The sequence below is a fragment of the Mercenaria mercenaria genome, chromosome 13, assembly GCF_021730395.1.
Source record: "Mercenaria mercenaria strain notata chromosome 13, MADL_Memer_1, whole genome shotgun sequence".
NCBI lineage: Eukaryota > Metazoa > Mollusca > Bivalvia > Venerida > Veneridae > Mercenaria > Mercenaria mercenaria.
In genome coordinates this window covers 75337532-75357370 of record NC_069373.1, presented here as the reverse complement: position 1 = coordinate 75357370, position 19839 = coordinate 75337532, and the positions used below count along the sequence as shown (strand labels likewise).

General features: G+C 36.4%; 1 protein-coding gene across 1 annotated transcript in view; it reads left to right on the top strand.

Annotated features, from left to right (window-relative positions):
• Window positions 1–7534: 7534 nt before the first annotated feature.
• Window positions 7535–19839, top strand: part of LOC128546039 (POC1 centriolar protein homolog A-like) — a 77849-nt gene continuing 65544 nt past the window's right edge. The window contains exons 1-6 of the mRNA XM_053520985.1: window positions 7535–7653; window positions 12624–12708; window positions 13904–13983; window positions 17304–17395; window positions 17726–17834; window positions 18922–19100. Of these exons, the coding sequence (XP_053376960.1) occupies window positions 7639–7653; window positions 12624–12708; window positions 13904–13983; window positions 17304–17395; window positions 17726–17834; window positions 18922–19100 (560 nt within the window). The 5' untranslated portion in view covers window positions 7535–7638. The remainder of the gene's footprint in view (window positions 7654–12623; window positions 12709–13903; window positions 13984–17303; window positions 17396–17725; window positions 17835–18921; window positions 19101–19839) is intronic.

The following is a 19839-nucleotide window of genomic DNA, read 5'->3' as shown; positions in this document are numbered from 1 at the left end:
TTAAGCAACAAAAACGGAAGTATATAGTTTTTGCTTGGAAAAACGTCTAACTGGCAAGTTATTAGAAGGAGAGATGGGTGCTGCATGTTTCATTTCACGACATGAACAGAATCAAACCAAGAGTCAAAGCCTTTGAAAGACTGATGGAGACTGTTTTCGGCATAAGTTTTGGCCCTATACACTGAGTGTCTACTCTGAGTGCGGGAGGTTTGGGGTTCGATTTCTAGTCAGGTTATTACTTTTAAGACGTCAAAAATGGTTTTGGAAGCTTATGCTTAGCACTCGAAGTATTTAATGTTCTCAGTTGATCATATCTTTACCTTGGTTATATGCCAATGATTGTGTGTCTTATTACTACTCAGATGATGTAGACTGCATTAACAGTTTGTCTGCCAACAAATACCATGTCAGTTGTACAAAATACCATACCTGTCAAAACTTTAAGAGGACACATTTTATCTCAAGAAAATAAATAAACAGATTCACGGGCATTGGTATAAAGCTTGATCTAAGAAATACATCTGGACGGTTAATATTCAGCAGTATAACACTTGAATGTATGGAAGGTACAGTTCGTAATAGGTTTTAGTCCCCGACAGGTTTTGACCAGGGTACTAGGTTTGTCATAGTTCTGTACATACGTCTGGGGTTTTTTAACTTTGATAGTATAAACATATTTACAACCACGTTTTATCTATTCAACATCATTTGACTAAACAACTAACAGAATAAACATTTCGGTCTGTATTTCAAGTTTGAAATATCTGCAGTTATGAAAGTTTTCCGAAACAGGTGGCCTGTAAGTTGTTCACTTGAAGGACTGGAGACCCGACAACTAAAATCCAAAATATTAGAATTTTTAATGCAGGGAAAGCTACATAAGAGATTCAAAAATATGCTCAGAATTCACCATTTACTTGTCGGAGGAGGAGACCTGAAACCCTGCACATTTCAAATTAGGGGACATACTAGACTTCATTACACAGACTAAGTATACATCTATAATGTCTATGTACGTCTCTGGTACTTTGGAACATCTCTATAATTTATTATGTAGTTATGAAAGTTTGTCTAAAAGAGATAACAGAAAAACAAACCAGCAACTATTAACAATAACAAAATTATTTAGAAAAGTAACAAAGCTACAAAGTTAATGTAAATCCTTCTAATGTTAAATGTCCAAACTGGTAATATTTTGACATTTCCTATCTTCTTTGATGTACATAACCCATCAAATAACTGCTCTATAACTCGGGCAAATTCAACATGGGTTTGGTCGGAATCCTTTTTACTTTTTCGTGATATTTGCCTGTATTCCTCAGAAACAAGCTCATAACCTTTTAAGATTAATTCTTTGACAACATGATAAGATGAGTTTTGTTTTACAGGCAGATGTGTATAAATTGCGTGCACTTTGCAAATGAGAACACTTTGTAAAAGAAGACTCCAATTTTCATTGGGCCATTTAAGATTTTCCGCCATTAATCAAAATGCATGAAGTATTTAATTTTTTCTTTCTCTTGAAAATTTGTTTGTTTTGGATTTAACGCCGTTTTTCCACAGTATTTCAGTTGGTGCTGGGACAACACGTACTATGGGACAACCCGGACCAGACAATCCGGATTATACTCGAGAAAAACCCGGACCACGTTTCAGAACGGTCTGGACCATGTTTCTGAAAGTTCTATACCACTATATTTAGCCAAACTAACCAAACATTGCTTCTTGATGTTTCAGAATAACTAACACAGCCGATGACGAATAGTGCTTATTTTTAGTAAAACTTAGTTCTAGGTTAATGTTATGGACGATCCGGGCCATATCATGGACGACCAGGACCATACTAAGGACGACCCGGACCAGGTTTTAGGATAACCTGTACTAGGTTAAAGGTCAGTAATTCAAATCCTTCTTTGTTTCATATAAAAAACGACAACTTCAGGTGTCTTTAGAGAACATCACTTTTTCCTACACCTATTTTTCATGGAAGTTCTATCACAAATTAACGAAAAAATGAAAAGAAAATAGGGGGTTATGTAGTTCCTAGTGAAATGCCAGTCAGTTGTGGTCTGCTACCCTAAAAATAGCGCATATTTGCTCTCGTCCGCGCAATAAACACCTACTTCCGGTTTCGATCTGCAAAACTTGCCATGTGGGTTGTATGAACATGAAAACCGTCTTATTTCATGCAGAATGTATTCTAGTAGTGAAAAATGGTGATTAAAGCACTCGTTCTACACGAATTTGCGCAAAAAATGGGAAAATTAGGATCTATTTATTATGGACTTCTTTCTACACCACGGAAGCACATTTTCGACCGAATTACTGACCTTATTCCTATGGTAGCAGTTGGTAGTTTCCAGCCACAGATTCGAATTGGCCAGGGTCAAAATCTGTCATTAGAGATAAAACCTTGAAGTGAAGGCGATTTTTAAATTTTGGGGTGTTTTTTTTTTTGTAAATATGTTTTCTTTAAAATTAGCCAAAGGCATAATGTAATTTGCTAATAAAGTTTTTGTGGATTTTTTTTTTGCTTGTTTGTTTTCTTAACAGCGGTGATTAACGGTATAATGGCGTTATGTAATGGCGGGCAGCTAACCTAACCAGTAGTCCTGGATTCTACACCAGTACCAATCTGTTCTCCGCAACTAACTGCCAACTTCCCCCGCATGAATCAGAGGTGGATTTATTTATTTATTTATATGGGTTTTACGGCGCACGAACACAGTATAGGTTATATGGCGCCAAACAGGACTACAAATTTTGGTTCCACATCTCATTTACATCGAAAGAATCAGAGGTGGAGGACGAATGACTTCAGACACAATGTCTTCTATCAAATCGTCACGGACAACATACACTTCGTCCAGGATCGAACTCACGGCCCCGCGATGCGCAGATCTGCGCTCTCCCTGGCGGGTTTTTCTTGAAAATATGGAATTAACTAAATATGTTTAGCGACATCGAAGTAAGAAGAACTTGGAGAAGGCTCTATTCTTCTACTTGCCATTTCTAACTTTTTCATTTCTAATTCAAATTATAATTGTTTTCTTCTCTCTCTCCCTTTCTCTTTCTTCTTCCCTCTCCCTTTCTATTTCTAACTTTTTCTCTTCTAACCGAAGATTCGACTCCATATAAGTTGAGAAGTAATTCCAACTTTGTCACGCTATCTAGACGTTCTGAAATTTACTCTAAATCCATCATTCCGTCATTACTGTATTTATGGATTGAACTTAGTAATAATAACATCCATGAATCACTGACGCTTGCTTCTTTCAAATCCCGGTTAAAAATATGTTCAAACTATCAAACGTACCTAAATATTTTTATACGGAGAAAGATTATATTCAGTTCATCACTCACGCTTGAGAAATAGTTGCAGCAACTTAAATTTTGACCTTTTTACAAACCACCTGAGAGATGACCCTATTTGAAATGGAATTGAAGATACAAAACACTTCTTTTTCAAATGTATCCGATTCCAAAATGCAAGACTACACCTACAGGGGTCCTGAAATAAGCTGTCCGAGTTGTCCGATTCGTGGATTCCTCGGTCCGGACAAGCAGTTTTTAGAAGCTGGCTTGTCCGGGGACAAGTAAAATTTCCGTGGTAAACATTTTATGAAAACGAAACTAATCGGCGTCATCTGTGATTTCCGCATGCCTAAAGGCAATATCTAATCTGTTTGTGAACATTTATGACCCTTAAATTATCAAAACAAAATGTATGCAGCCATTTATAGGCATGTGGACTGGTTTACTACAATGAATGATCATTATTGGAAAATTATACCGTGAAGTTGAAAATGAGTGCCAGTCTGGGGATTCCCGTTATCTACATTCATTTTTGATTTAGCTAGGTTGGCGCTATGTAAAAAAGTTTAGTAGCAAAAAGTTGTGGCTTAATTTTTCGAGTCGATTGTTTTGACATTTAACAACTCGGACAGCTTAGTTCAGGACCCCTGAAAGACCAGTGCAGTATTCAGTGAATGTTATGGGACCAGGGTAGAAATTCTAGGCATACTTAGACTATTTTTGTCAATGGCATGTGTTCAAGTGTTCTTAATTATTCTCTACTCACTAAACTTGCTAGTCATAACATATTTTCAAGTGGATGTTCTAGGCACTTAGTTTGCTAGTTATAACATATTTTCAAATGGATGGTTCGAGTCATAACGTAAAAACTTTATATAAGTCAAAATAGAAGTCAACAGAAGTGTATGTTTGTATTATTTGTTTATTTAGTAATGATAATGCTGATCCTTCCCTTTTTAAACTAAAAAGTACGGACAAGTTCTTCTTTGGTACGGACAAGTGGATTTGTGGGCCCAACTTGTCCGTGGACTAGTAGACTCTGAAAATATTTCAGGACCCCTGACCTATTTCAAAGTACTCGCTCTTTCCACACATTAAGTCCACGCAAATTATAATTTGACTGAATCACAAAAAGAAACGATCTTTAATGACGTACAGATATACATAAAAAATACAGGCCGATTCCATTAACAAGTATATTGCGCTTCCTGCTCACAGAATACATGTAGTATCTAGTTCAACAGCAAGGTCGAGAATCGGAGGGCAGGGTGGATCATTCGGTCATGCCGGCGGTATTGTAACTGAAGTACAACCATACTTTTTCTTTCTGTTTTGTTTCTATTTTTTCTTTTCTTTTCGTTTGTGTCATTGAAACATTTTTCTCGGTGTTTTTCTTCATTTCATCAAATTATGAAAACCGCCATTAGTTTAACCTACAAAACATTAGACGCAGCGGGAAGGGCTGCTTATAATGTTGGTATAACTTAAAGTCCAACCCATTTGCTATTTTCATACGTTTGTATTAGATATGTGTATATTATATGTATATTATGTATATAATGAAGATATGCAATAAAATATGATTAAACTAAATATTCGGGCATAAAGCTATTTGTTTTTGTTTTTTTTTTCTTTGGTTTTTTTTTTTGTATATAGGCATTAAAAATGATTTAAAAGGTTATTGTTTTGTCATAAATGTACTCGAAATAAAAACAATGTGTGTTCTGAACTGGTGTTGCTCATTTCAATTTTCAATTTAATACAATGAACCTGGGTTAATAAAACTGGATTGTGACCAGACTTTTTCCGTCTGTCAGTTCATGGTTAGAATTTTTTGTGTTTGACTGTCCTGTTACATATCTATATAATAATGCCAAAAAAAAAACAAAGACAAATATCAAACAGGGAATGCCACGTACCAAAAACGCAGCCTCCCCAAAACGAAACCCACAGCACGCAAACGTGCACACCACACACACACACACACACGCACACACACGCGCGCGTGCGCGCGCGCACGGCACACACATAAAGTCAACACATAAGGACAAAACGAACAAACAAAGGAACACAGTGGGGCACCGCCTTGGAACGGTCAGTGGCAAAAACACCACTGGGGAGCTTAAACCTGTTTATGGTGCGCACCCAACCTCACACTTACCCCCACTATGTTCCAAAGACACGGGACAGTATAAATAAAAGTAATCCCCTCGAGGTGAATCTCTAACACAGGTAATGGAAACAAAAAGGCATGGCATGTAAAACACAAAAATGCTCATGTATAAATATATAAAAAGCAAACCTTAAGAGCCAAAAACGTATGTACCCAATGCCTTTTCAGAAGACAGAGCAACAAGAGAAACATCCTTAAGGACCCGACGAAACAGGTTAGAGGACAGATATCAAAACAGTCCTGGTAGGATTTAAAAACTGCTTATCATAAACTTCTCTCTAAAGTGGATTTTATATGAAAAAGGTACAATAGTACTAAATAGGTAATCAAGCAGCACTTCCGGGCTAGTGGAGCTTGGATAATGGCAGAAAGAAAGAATCCTCCATTTTTCCCAGTTAAAGTGGCATTTTCATGTTTTAGGTAAGCCAGGTCCTGTTTTTATTTCATTGCGAACATACACCTGATGTTTTGGTAGCATTTCCGAGGAATTCTTTTGCTTTTAAATAATTGTAAACAAACCTAATTACACATATGTCCATACCCACATTTTAGCTGTCAGTTTGGAAGATATTCCATAGTGTTAACCTGTCAGACAAAAAGAACTCTCCAAGAAGATAAATGACACCTATTTTTCTTGGTGTTATTTTGTGGTTTATAAAATCTGAAAAGTAGATCCCTCGGAAGCACCGAGAACAAAGCAAACAGTGAAAATTGCAGACTCGGTTTGATTGAGTCTGTTCATGAGCAGTAATGGAAAATGCAACACTGCCCACGCCCCCTAGCACCGGCTTAAGCAGAATTCAATCTTCAAATCTAAATGAGTTGAAATCAATGATCCCGAAGGACCAGAAAATATAACAACACTGAGATGAAGTTGGGGCGACTTTTTACGGCCGCCATACAGCACTTAACACCCGCTGTTGCGAAGTAAATAAAATCTGAAAAGTAGATCACTCGGAAGCACCGAGAACAAAGCAAACAGTGAAAATTGCAGACTCGGTTTGATTGAGTCTGTTCATGAGCAGTAATGGAAAATGCAACACTGCCCAGGCCCCCTAGCACCGGCGTAAGCAGTATTCAATCTTCAAATCTAAATGAATTGAAATCAATGATCCCGAAGGACCAGAAAATATAACAACACTGAGATGAAGTCGGGGCGACTTTTTACGGCCGCCACACAGCACTTAACACCCGCTGTTGCGAAGTAAATAAAATCTGAAAAGTAGATCCCTCGGAAGCACTGAGAACAAAGCAAACAGTGATTATATGTCATTTATGAATATAAGGCTAGTAATCCTTTTTTAAAATGCGTCTGGTCGAAGAAGATTGCTGATTTTTATATAGAACATATAGCAAATTTATTTACTACTGTATATATCCAATATCACAAATATCCTAACAAATTTAAATTGGAATTCCCTACAGTCTGGTGGACTGAGTAGCTTGGAAAACCTGGTAGTCTTTCACTTTTAACTCCCCCCCCCCCCCACCGCCCCCACCCCCACTCACCCACGCATGGCCAAAATGTACCAGTAATTGAACGAGGCCATTGCCGTAGAAGAAGAAGAACTTATACAGTCAGAGTTAGACCCAAACAACCCAAAACAACTCCAAATATGTCAGCATTCGTGAGCTTATTGTCAAACGCGTTATTTGACTTTAATCTTGACAATGTGATAGCGATGCTTGACTGGGGCAAAATAAAACTACTAGTAATAAATCTAATAATAAAAATAATAGTAGTAGTACAACGTCTTCATAAAACGTACTAAGAATAATTCTGACCTAAAATATTTAAAAAGGTGCATCTATAACTGTACGCTCTCATTACATCTTTGGGGTTGTTTGGGTACGTGTTTGCCATATTTGTTTCATGTCTTGTACTCCAGTTTTATTCAAACAAATTTTCACATAAGACCACAATTAATCATTTTTAATAAAAATTTGATTATTAAAATTTCAGTCGTTTGGGATGATTTGGTGTTTTTTGGGGTGATTTTGGGTCGTTTGGCGTCTTTTAATGTATAACCTCCCTTTAACATTCTTTTTGCGCACATGCGCAATGTAGGAAAACAACCGCCATCATTTGAAAGCAAGAAACTTGATCAGACTTGATCAAAATATTGACGTCCGTTTAACTTACAGAGAAAATGACAAGTGCTTTGGTAAGAATATCTTGATATATATAATGTGCTTATTCTCAAGTATGGTCTTCTGTGCAGGAAAAAGAACATTGCTTGCTGACAAGAGGTCTTTTTCTGTTTGTTGACAATTTTTGACAGAACTGTACGATAATTTTGTTGACAATTTTTGACAGAACTGTACGATAATTTTCACGAATTGGCAAATGGACACTGATGGAGATTTTCTCATTTGAATTAAAGTGCTTTTTGACGCGGCTAGAGGTGTTTAAACTCCGTGCCCCCTTTCCTTGACTGCCATGATGCCCTCTGAATTATGCTGTGCGTGCTATGAGTATGATTAGTTACCACAAATGATCGATCATGTCCATCCTAGGCTATAAACTTAGCATCACTAATCTTGCGTCATCACTGATTTCGCGGTATTTGCGTTGCGCCACCTACGTGGTGTTTACCGGTGAAGTTCGTGACCTATTTTACTCATGCGGAAACAGGCTGATTCGGACCGTGGCTGATTCGGACCATGGCTGATTCGGACCAAATATTTTGGCTGATTCGGACCACATACTTTGAATAAAAGTAGATAATGACCATATATTTTGGCTGATTCAGACCTCAAACTTTTAATTAACAGTCAATAATGACCATGAATTTAGGATGGTTCAGCAATTTTCAGAAAATAATGTTGATTATAGCTTATATAGAGGTTTAACTTGAAGAAAGGACATAAAATATACAGCGTACAAGCAGGCAAGAAGTTTTGACAAACTAAAATGCATCATTTATGCATTTAAATAAGGACTTTAATTATTCTAAACTTAATACTCATAAATTTTATTTTTACTCATGACATCAGTGTCAGGAAAACTTAAACAATTTGGGCGGAATAAGCCAAGTAAATTTGGTCCGAATCAGCCATGGTCCGAGTCAGCCTGTATTCTACTCATGCTTGCGAAAAATGTCCCTACCTGCAGTTACATTGCTAAATATCTGTCAGTATTTATTAAAATCGTATTTTTCACATATCTATTGCAAAAATCCATGAATTTAGCAAATATTTGCAATATTTATAAGTTCGTCTACCAGCTGATCGGCTTTTGTCCTCATTAATTATGCAAATTAAGTCCCGCCTATAGGTTAGAGGACACCAAATTTTACATAACATCTCCCAGCTACACAAAAATGAATGAAATATCAGTATCAGGCGAAACATCAAAACGTCTTAACTTGACGGATTCTAAGAGGGAGGAGGGGATGGGGGCCCCTGACCATCTCCTCAAAATACACCCATGATACTGAGCAGTGAATTTGAACATGTTAGATAAATATCACACAGAAAATATTAAGTAATAGTAAGATTCTTAAGCTCCACTACATTATGACCACGCCTGCGACCTTGTGCTTTACTTGCAAAATATCTGGTGTATCCGCTGCCCAGAGGAGAATATTTTCGATAGTGCCAACGTAAACAGATAATATAAAGCGTTTAAATTGGCGTTTAATGACTTTTGAGTGTTCCTGTTAATTTGACTTAGATAGCTTTTCAATGTTTGAATTATATTTAGTGTTTTTTAACCTATGATAGTTCGATTGACACAATTGTTGACCTATGCTGCGACATTACTGATGTGACGTCACATGATAACAATGGCTGACTATTGTTGTTCGAAGTACACATTAGGGATTTTTCTAGAGCGGAATAGCAGGGCGCAGCGCCCTGCCCATTTTTAGCCCCGCCCTTCTGCCCGAAATCGCCGCCCTTTTGCCTTTCTTCAGCGTCCCTTCGCCCTTTTAGCACCGCCCCTTTGACCTTTAATTAAGTATTTCTAAACGAACTGCCCATCAGTCATCTGTCAAAATACCATCCCAAATAATTGTCAATCGATACGAAGTTATGACATGCACCGACTATACAGAGGTGCTGTGTATTTGCCTGAGGTATGTATGCAGTATCGGTATGCAGACGACGACCGACCGAATCATAATAAACAACAATTAGATAGGTCAGCAATTAAAGCAAATTTCAAAATAGAATAAAAAAGGAGAAAAAAACATATCTTAAAACAAAGTCTGCAGCTTATTAAATGCCGATTAATGGCCAGTAATTATCGGCAATTACCGTGGCACCTCGTGTCAATTTTGTTGTTCACAGTTTGATCTCGGTTGAAGATAACAGTCGATCTATAATAGTATCACTGCCTATCAGAATATCTATGATTTAGTTATATTTATTTCATCAAAATACTATTAAATTTGTATGATATTAATTTTGTTAAAAAGAAAATAAACCACTCGATCTTTTACAGAACGTAACGGCAATATCAGAATTTAGCGTAGACAGTCAGCGCGTAGAGTAGTTTCCCTTTACCAAAATGGAGAAAATCGTAAACAAAGTTCTTTTGAAGTTGGAATATTGTCTACACCTTTGTATAATATGCACCCACGATTCAGGGGGTGGGTCTGGGTAAAAAAAGATGTGCATTTAATTTTATACATGAGTATCAACGGTAATATAATGAATGTATAATGACAGATTTGCACCAGAATTATTAAATCATTCAAAAGTATCTCTAATCAAGAAAACTTTCAAGACAAAAATAATGCATGCAAACATAAAACAAATTGCATGTATTTATAAATGATAAGCATGTTATATAGACAAACAGGTATTAATGTTTTTCCTAACATTCAGATTCATTGCAAATCTTTCTGTAGTACCTTACAATGTAGACATTACAACAAAAAACACGGAAATCTACCTTATGATTTTCGTAGACAAAGGTACGCAACGCGCAAAATGCACCCTGCCCCTTTTTAGTAGCACCCTGCCCTTTTTAGAGGTCTAGAAAAATCCCTACACATGGATGTTTCTTGAATGATATCTTATTCATTTTCACACAGTTATTGATGCATATGACATGAAATATTGTGGTAAAGACAAGAAATACACTGTTGTGTTGTTTCTTGTTTAATGTCGTTACGTCGAATGTCATTACAGATGAACGGTATACCAGTTTACGATCTGTCACCCTTTTTGAAACAGACCCTGTTTAAGTGCTTGAAAGACGCAAGGGTTACTTTTGGCCATGATTTTGCGATATTCTCGCGTTATGTTGCGAAAATTGCATAAAATTTGCTCAAATGCGATTAAAAATTGCACATCCACACGGCCGTGAATCTTTTGCCCAAATTGCAACTTTTCACTGCAATGCAGACTTGCTGTTTCTCTCTTACCATATGGCGTTTATCAGGCGCTTGAATTTAGCTATACCTTCATAGACTATCTGGTGATAAGGATTACAAGATAAAAATAACCCATTTTCGCTTCTTCTCTTCTTCTTCCATTAATATGCAGGGCCCACTCTGGAGCATTGTCGCATATGAAAACTATGAAAGCTATGTGTTAAAATGCAACCAAAGAAAAACTTGAAGCCTTTGGAGGGACGAATTTTGCTTCCATTTGCTTGGACGAGTAGCGATGACAATAACAACAAGGTTGAGAAACCCTGTAAAAGTCCCTTCAAGTGTCTCTGAAAGGAACTGTTTTGATCATTTACAAACTTAAGATAAATTGTTCTTACAAATAAATAGATCTTCGCTTTTCAGTGTCATAAAGGCTGTCTGCCGATGTAAAATCGCATTATAAAAAGAAAAAATTCCATTCATTTTGTCAAAATCTCATTGATACAAGGCAAATGGGATTTAATCTCATAACGGTATTTGCCAAAAGTGATACCTGATACGTCCTTTTAAATGAACAATCCCGTTTTTATTCATTAGATAAACCAAAAAAGTTTTGAATTTTGCACTGTCATCAAGTTAAAACAAAAAATATGCGTAATAAAGTCAATCCAACTGGTTAAAACTGCAGCGGCTTGTTTTTAACAGCATGATGGTCGCCATTTTGACAAAACTGACGGGTCACATGCACAAAATTTGTGCTGGTTATTTGCGCCTAATATGGATATAACTTGATGAAGTAAGGTGTTTTCCAAATAAGAGGCTTTTAATGGGATAACTTTTGTTTTTGTTGTGATTAAATAAATTCCCATCTTGAGAACAAATGGCCAAAAAAGGGTGAAATTCAAATAGTCATATCTTGTGACCGGCACATTCAGCATGACATGACATCTTTTTTTTTTTTACAAAACTCATATTTCTACTTTATTCAATGTGACTAAATCACAAAATCAGCCTCCTTTTTTGCTGCAAGCTGCCGATTCTCACTCAAAGTTTCTCCCTGATATCCCCAGCAGGTGCGCTCTTGTAGATGAAGTGAAACGTCACATGGATTAGGAACCAACAAAAATAGATTTTAATTTGGAATGTCTGGTTTTAGACTGTCTCATTTGACACTATCTTTAGAACTGGTTTAGACTCTGTTTCATTTGACGCTATCTTTAGACACATGTCTCTGTCCTTTAGAACTCAGGGCTTTTTTCCCCTATAAATCTACCTCCGGTAAAAGGAGGTAATCCCAATGCAAAAATGTATGTTTTTTTCCCAAAGTTGAATTCAAAATTCCCAAATGATTATACTTTTTAGGGTTTTTGCTGTTTTAAGACAGTTTTGCTAATTTGTATGTATATTTAGGTAAATTATAATACTGTTGAACAATTACTGAAATGCAATTCATTAATATTTCACACAAAAACACATTTATGTTGATTTTGGTAATTTGCAAAATGTCCCAATTAAGTCAATTTCCGAGAGCATTTCTCAATTCCACCGGTGTTGGTGGCATTCCCAAATTGATGAAAAAAAGGCCTGGAACTTGCCCTGAAAGTTCAAAAACTAGGTCAGTAGGCCAGATTAACTCTGGTGGGCGATATAGGGCCATCATGGCCCTCTTGTTTAATGGGGTCCTCTTACAGAGTTGTGGCAGAATGTATTGTTTTCTGCTGATAATTGAGTAAAGAGATGATGAAAAACTTACAGTTAGATTATTATTAATTATCAGAATTATGTACATTGTTATTTATTTATTCTTTCAGGAGGACCCGTCGCTTGAGCGACATTTCAAGGGTCACCGTGATACAGTTACAAGTGTTGATTTCAACCCAAATATGAAGCAGCTTGGTAAGTTGTTGTTGTTCTGTGTGGTAAGGTGTGGCGCCATTTTCAACAAGAGAGTCATCCTACTCCCCAGTACGTGTGTAAGAGGAGTTTTGCCAGCAATGGTAAAAAAACGGTTCTATACTGCCGGCAAAAGTCTCGGTTTCCATTCTCTGAGGATTTCGAAATGAAAATAGTTTTCAAAGCTTCATATTTTTTACTCAAAGTTGTGACATATTTTGCACAAAAGTTACTGAGCTGGTATATATACACATACGGAATGGAGAAGGTTCACTTTCGCCCGCCATTGGTCTTACAACTGAAAGTCTGTAAACGAGATCAATTCTATGTTTCCTTTCATCAAGAACTACTGTTTTATTGCATATAAAACTACATGACTACATGCAGTATTTTCCAGTTTACTTATTTATTACAGAAAATATCTGACCTTAACATAAAAAAGCTCTTTTAACATTATTTCATAGGAATACGAAACATTAAATTTTTATCTCATTTCTTAAAGATCTATCGTTTTTAATATGCTTAGGCTAAATACCGAAGTATGACCATAGATTCTGTGAAATATGGTTCACCGGAGAAGAAAATGACAAGTTATTCTGCCTTTGTGACCAGTGCAAACCAAGATAAGTCAGCACAGACTTGTAGGCTTATCTTGGTCTGCACTTCATAATAAGTGGTACTGCCCAAATTGACTGATGGACCAGTCCATTTTAGAAATTTAGCAGGGTAAAGGTTAAAAGCTCATTGTTTTGTGTTTAATGTAGTATGGTTTAAATATGTACTAACAGTTTAGGTTAAAAAGAGAATTGGAGGAGAATTTTTATCAAAATTCAGGAAAGCATTCTTCTTGGAGATGGGAATCAGGCCAAATTTCAGCCTCAAAAACAACCCCAAATCACTGAATATTACATTTTTCAATACTTTTTTAAAAGCCTTAGGTAACTCTTGTCCTTTGCATTTTTCATTGCTATAGTATATTTTCAGTTATCAAGTTGAAGATTCTCATTTTCCTTAATTTTTAGATAATTATGGTTGTATAATATACTATGGTTTTTGTGTGTTTATGAAATTCTAAAGTATAAAATGTTATGTTCATTGTGGTGCAAATACATGTAATGTTGTCACCAAAACTACTTGTATTTAAATATTTAAGCTGTTACCAAGTTATGGTCACATGGTTCTCTTGTTTTACCTATAGCTTCTGGGTCTATGGACTCCTGTTTGATGGTATGGAACTTCAAACCTCAGATGAGAGCTTACAGATTTGTAGGACACAAGGTGAATTTAAACTATTTCTAAATTAGTTATTGTACACCGTTAGTAAAATAATGCTATACTGGTTTCCCAGTAGTTTCCGGACCGAAATCGCTAGTTTTTGCCTGTAACTTTCAAACTAAACATAGCAGAAATATAAAATTTTCACAGAAAAACAGCTAGGTTCTTCGTTACCACCATGCAGAATTTGTATTACACTTGCGTTCATAACCCAAATGTAGATGAGGCCTAAAAAGGGGCAATTAATTCCATTAATACCTCAGTTTGTCCAAGTAGTTTTCCGGACCTTTCAGTGTAAAAGTTGTACCCTTTCTGTAAAAGTAAAAATTTCGATTTCGTTAAATATATATATATTCAAAATTAAAACATAATTCTAAGGCCTGATGATGATTTGAAAAGTATATTTCAAGAATTTAACAAATACTAGGTTTATAAATTATAATACGCTCATTACAGCTACGTCTAATTACGTTTTACTGTCGTTTGCAACGTCACGCTCAAAATGACGGGATGTATTTAGCGGACTGGTAATATTACAAAAAAGAAATTAAGAACTTTTAATATAATTAACAACTTAATAAAATAACAAGGCCGGTCTCAAAATTGGTAGTCTAACGCCCTGACCACTCGGACATGGACACTGCAGCTAAACATTTGATTGATACGACGGTATCGTAGGTAAATCCCTGTCTATTTTGGTTCCTATTTTTAATCGATAATTTAATGCCGTAGAATAGTGAATAGTTCGATTTTTTCAGACTTTCGTTTTATTTTATTACTATCGGAATGTTTTTACTGTATCGTCTGTAAATGGGAGCATCATTTAACTGATATTTACCTTCAAGGCACCTCAATTTCTGGGCATGCGCACTGGAACTGGAATTCCCCTGCAGTTGACAATCTCTTGTGTAAACATTACATCGAAGTAAGTTAAAACAACCGGGATATTCAAATAATAAATTATTTCAGTAATGCTGGGTTTTCGGTGGTATGTAAAGGCAACAAAGGTCTAGATGATATGATATTGTTATCCAGATGCTTTACGACGGCGTAAAGTCTATACGGCACGAAATGTAAAAGGTCCGGAAAACTACTTGGGTCCGGAAACTACTGGGAAACCAGTATATTCTTAGTCTCCAAAACAGATTTTTCTGACTTTTTGAAAAAAGTTAGATACGTGTACAAAAATTGAATTATCTGTATATCTGCTGGTACCAGGGCTTCGGAAATTTGCCGGTTTGTCGGTTTTGGACCGATTTTTGACTTTTCAGACCGATTCGTGAAGTGAAAAAACGAAAAAAATCGGTCCCGTAAAAATGGAGAAAAGTATAAATTTTGGTCTGATATCTCAATACACGATCACCTGCCAAGTAGGAAATTGTTGGTCACACCTTCAGATAATCAGTAAACGTGTCAATCGGTCTGATTGTCACTTTGATAATCGGTCCGTAATTAGTGCGTGACGCAATCAGGGCTCGCGCGGCACATCCTTTAATGTAGCAGACAGCCGACTGCGGTGTATTAAACATTTTTGACTGGTTTCCTAACGTTTCTGACTGGATCCAAATCATTTCGACGGGGATCCACTTCTTTTATTTAGAATCCGACAGATGGTTTATTTCAAAAGGCTATGTTTGATCACGGTAACAACAAATGGTCGCTGCATTTAATCAAAGAGCTATAATTGTACATTATAGGTCTTTGATTTAATGAGACATCACACGGAAAACCGATAAAAATAATTTTTATAATTACTTGATTTGAAAAAATTACATGATTCATTTGTTGGGGCTCCAGTTGAAAAAAATGCAGAAAATCGTCTTTGCAACCCGACTTTACAAAAAAGAAAAAAATGGACGGGCAACCACGAATGATAAAGAAAACCGGAGTGGCACTGTTTATCAAATCGGTCTTTTAAAAAACGTTTCAAAATGAAATTTTGTTTACATCAGAAAAGAACATATAACTTTATAAAATTTAGTTGCTTATTAAAGTACAACGTAAGTGAAATGAAATATCCGTGGCCAACCCGCGTGACGTTTTGGTACTATACATGCGGGGAATTCGATCTCAGCGTTCAAATAACGTACACATTCGGTCTGCGGCAGAGTATTCTTTAAATACTGAGGCTGTTTAGCAGAGAATATGTGTCCTGTAACTCACTTTGACGCATTGTATTTTATAGCATTCCGTCAAAGAATGAGGAAACATCACAAAGTATCTGCCGTGTATACGGTATCGAAGTCACGTGCGTTGGCTTTTAGACTAGTTACGCACACGGTGTCAATGCCTCGTATTATCTCGGAAAAACATCGAAATTTAAACAAATTAACGATCACACATAGCACTGAATAACTGTCTTCATTGTATGGTAACGCGCGGTGACTGGTAACTCAGTTTTAATGCATGACACGCTTATTTCTTTACCCTCCCACGTTTTACAAAATATGTAATATTGGGAATGCGGTGGGTGGGGTAGCGCCGATGTCAGGATTTTCGTTTCGGACCGATTGAGTTATCAAAATTTCCGGAGCCCTGGCTGGTACTGATGATAAACTTGGACAGATGATAAAGTCGAACACCTTGGAAATATTCGATTGCAATCTGTTATTTATAAAATTGAACACACCATCTAATAGTTTTCACTTACAACACCAACTGGTGTAAACAAAAACAAAATTGGTAAATATTCTGTATTAAAAAATGACTTAAATAAATTTGTATAAAAAAAAATATCCAAAATTACTGGGGAAGAGGGTGTTTTTTTGTGCATGCTCACTGTCGAAACATGAAGGCCTGACATTTGTTAGCTTTTCATTACTTGATCAGGAATGACTGTTGCAGCTTTTTGGGGAAAGTTTCAATATAATAATACAAAAAAAATTTTGTAAATGACAAAGGGTTCGAATTTATCATCAGTCAACGTTCATAAAGTCCCCTTTTTACATACCCCTTTCAGGCCCTCACTTCGTGTAGTTTGCTTACTAAATATAAATTTGAATTATGTAAAGTTTTCAGCAAAGGTTAAGCTTTATTTTGATACCGACCATTGATTTCAATTTGCAGAAATAAAAAAGTTACAGGTAAAAAACCTCATTTTCTGTTCGGGTTTATCATCAGTACCAGTATTCCATTTATCTTGAATATAAAAAATATTGTTTTCAACATTTTAATTGATTCATGGATTCCTAATTGCTTAAGAAGAAAGGTTAGCTTGGAAAAATGAAACAACTTTCGCATATATCCTCTAGTCTCTACAAATTAAAAGATGTGAAAAGTTATTTCCAAAATTCATAGATCTGTTTGTGTTTATGCTATTTTAGGATGCTGTAATGAGTGTATGTTTTTCACCGTCTGGTCATCTAGTCGCCTCTGCATCCAGGGATAAGACTGTACGGCTCTGGATACCTTCAGTGTAAGTTGAACCATTGCCTCAGTGAGGAATTATTGTAGTTTCCTGTCATTTTGCTTATAATCTGTTCCAATAACTTGCGATAGATCATCACCTACCTGAGCTCAGCATAAAAAGCTTTAGATACCTTGGCTGAGCCTTGAACTGTTTAATGATTTACATTCATTCTCCGAATTAAATAAAATGCGTAACGCAACACTGATAGCATGCATTAAAGTAACCTTATAAGCATTTATTGGAAGATGTCAAGTTAACAAGATTTAATCTAGTATTTTATTTCAATAAAGGTCTGTGTAGCATGAAATAAACATATATCTTCATTTTTTCTTACAGTAAAGGAGAATCTACAGTGTTTAAAGCTCACACAGCCACTGTGAGAAGTGTTGACTTCTCCAGTGATGGACAGACATTGCTCACTGCCTCAGACGATAAAACAATAAAGGTACATAACTTACTGAAACTTGGAAGGCATAATAATTTATAATATTGACCATTATTTTTAAGTTTCAAGTTAGTAAGCCTGCCCATATCTGTGTTGTCTTTTAAGAACCATCTTTGCAGAGAAACTAACTGTTGAGAAACAATGTACAAAGTTTGACATAACACACAAAGCTTCAGATGATCACTTGATAACAGTTACTTTCAGATACATTTAAAATATTCTGTACAGTAAAATTAAGAGGTTGCTCTGCTGGTGCACAGTCTGTTCTCTGTGATGATTGGATTGAAGACAGTGTGTCTGAAGTCATTATCTTCTACCGTCATTATAGCCCGCCCGGTTAGCTCAGTAGGTAGAGCGTTGGTCTACGGATCTCGGGGTCATGAGTTCGATCCTCGGGCTGGGCGTATGTTCTCCGTGACTATTTGATAAACGACATTGTGTCTGAAATCATTAGTCCTCCACCTCTGATTCATGTGGGGAAGTTGGCAGTTACTTGCAGAGAACAGGTTTGTACTGGTACAGAATCCAGGAACACTGGTTAGGTTAACTGCCCGTCGTTACATGACTGAAATACTGTTGAAAAACGGCGTTAAACCCAAAACAAACAAAAAACAAACAAATCTACCGTCATTATCTTCTACCTGTGTGGGAAAGTTGTCAGTTACCTGCTGTCAGAGAACAGTCAGTACTGGTGCTAATTCCATGAGCACTGGTTGAATAACTGACTGCTGTTACATAACTAAAATACTGTTGTAAAATGGTGTTAAACCCAGTCAAAAAACAAATGTAAACTTTAAATTATATTAACCCTTAGCATGCTGGACACCATTGATTCTGCCTTTGCGACCAGTGTAGATCATGATCAGCCTGCACATCCATTTTAATAGTTAATGGTACTGTTCAAATTGAAAGATGGATTAGTTCATTAAAATTTTTTAGCAGGGTAAGGGTTAATATGATTAAGATAGTTGACAGCCATGACATACATGTAATTGAATTGTTAATTTGTTAGCTTACATTGTTAATTGATGCAATGAACAGTTGGTTAAAGATGAATGAAAAGTATAAAGACATTTGCACATTTCAGTTATGGACAGTGCATAGACAGAAGTTTTTGTTTTCTCTCAATCAACATATGAACTGGGTGAGGTCTGCAAAGTTTTCTCCAGACGGTAGACTGATTGTGTCGGGCAGTGATGATAAAACTGTCAAACTGTGGGACAGAAATAGTAAAGAATGTGTGCATACGTTTTATGAACATGGAGGGTAGGTTATTGTACATGATAATTGATTGTAATGTTCTGTTTGATTACATTTCATTAAGTTTCAATGGAACCAGAAACATCAATATTTTTATGCCCCCGGCATCTACTGATGCGGGAGGCATATAGTGATCGTCCTGTCCGTCCATCCGTTCGTCCGTCCGTACAAAGTTAACCAAATGGGACCATTTCGTCTAGCATCAATACCCCTTACTAGAATTACTTGATACTAATGCAGATGTAACCAGTGACCATTCCTCATCTTCAGACATCACCTGACCTCAGTTTGACCTTGACCTCATTTTGGACTTGGGTTGCTTTATATGGGCCATCTCTTGGTTAACCAATTGGGACCGTTTCATCTAGCATCAATACCGCTTACAAGAATGAATTGATACTAATACAGATGTAACCTGTGACCATTCCTCATCTTCAAACATCACCTGACCTCAGTTTGACCGTGACCTTGACCTCATTTTGAACTTAGGTTGCTTTATATGGGCCATCTCTTGGTTAACCAAATGGGACCATTTCATCTAGCATTAATACCACTTACAAGAATGATTCTAATACAGGGTTCGAATTTAAGCTCGCATACTCGCGAAATGCGAGTGCAAATTTCAAACTGCAAGGTGAGATTTCAGACACCAGCATTTTTTTGCGAGTGAAAATTTTTGGCTGAATAATGTGCATTTTTAACGGTCGTCTCGATCTTACACTGTTCTTTCTTTAACAACTCGCGG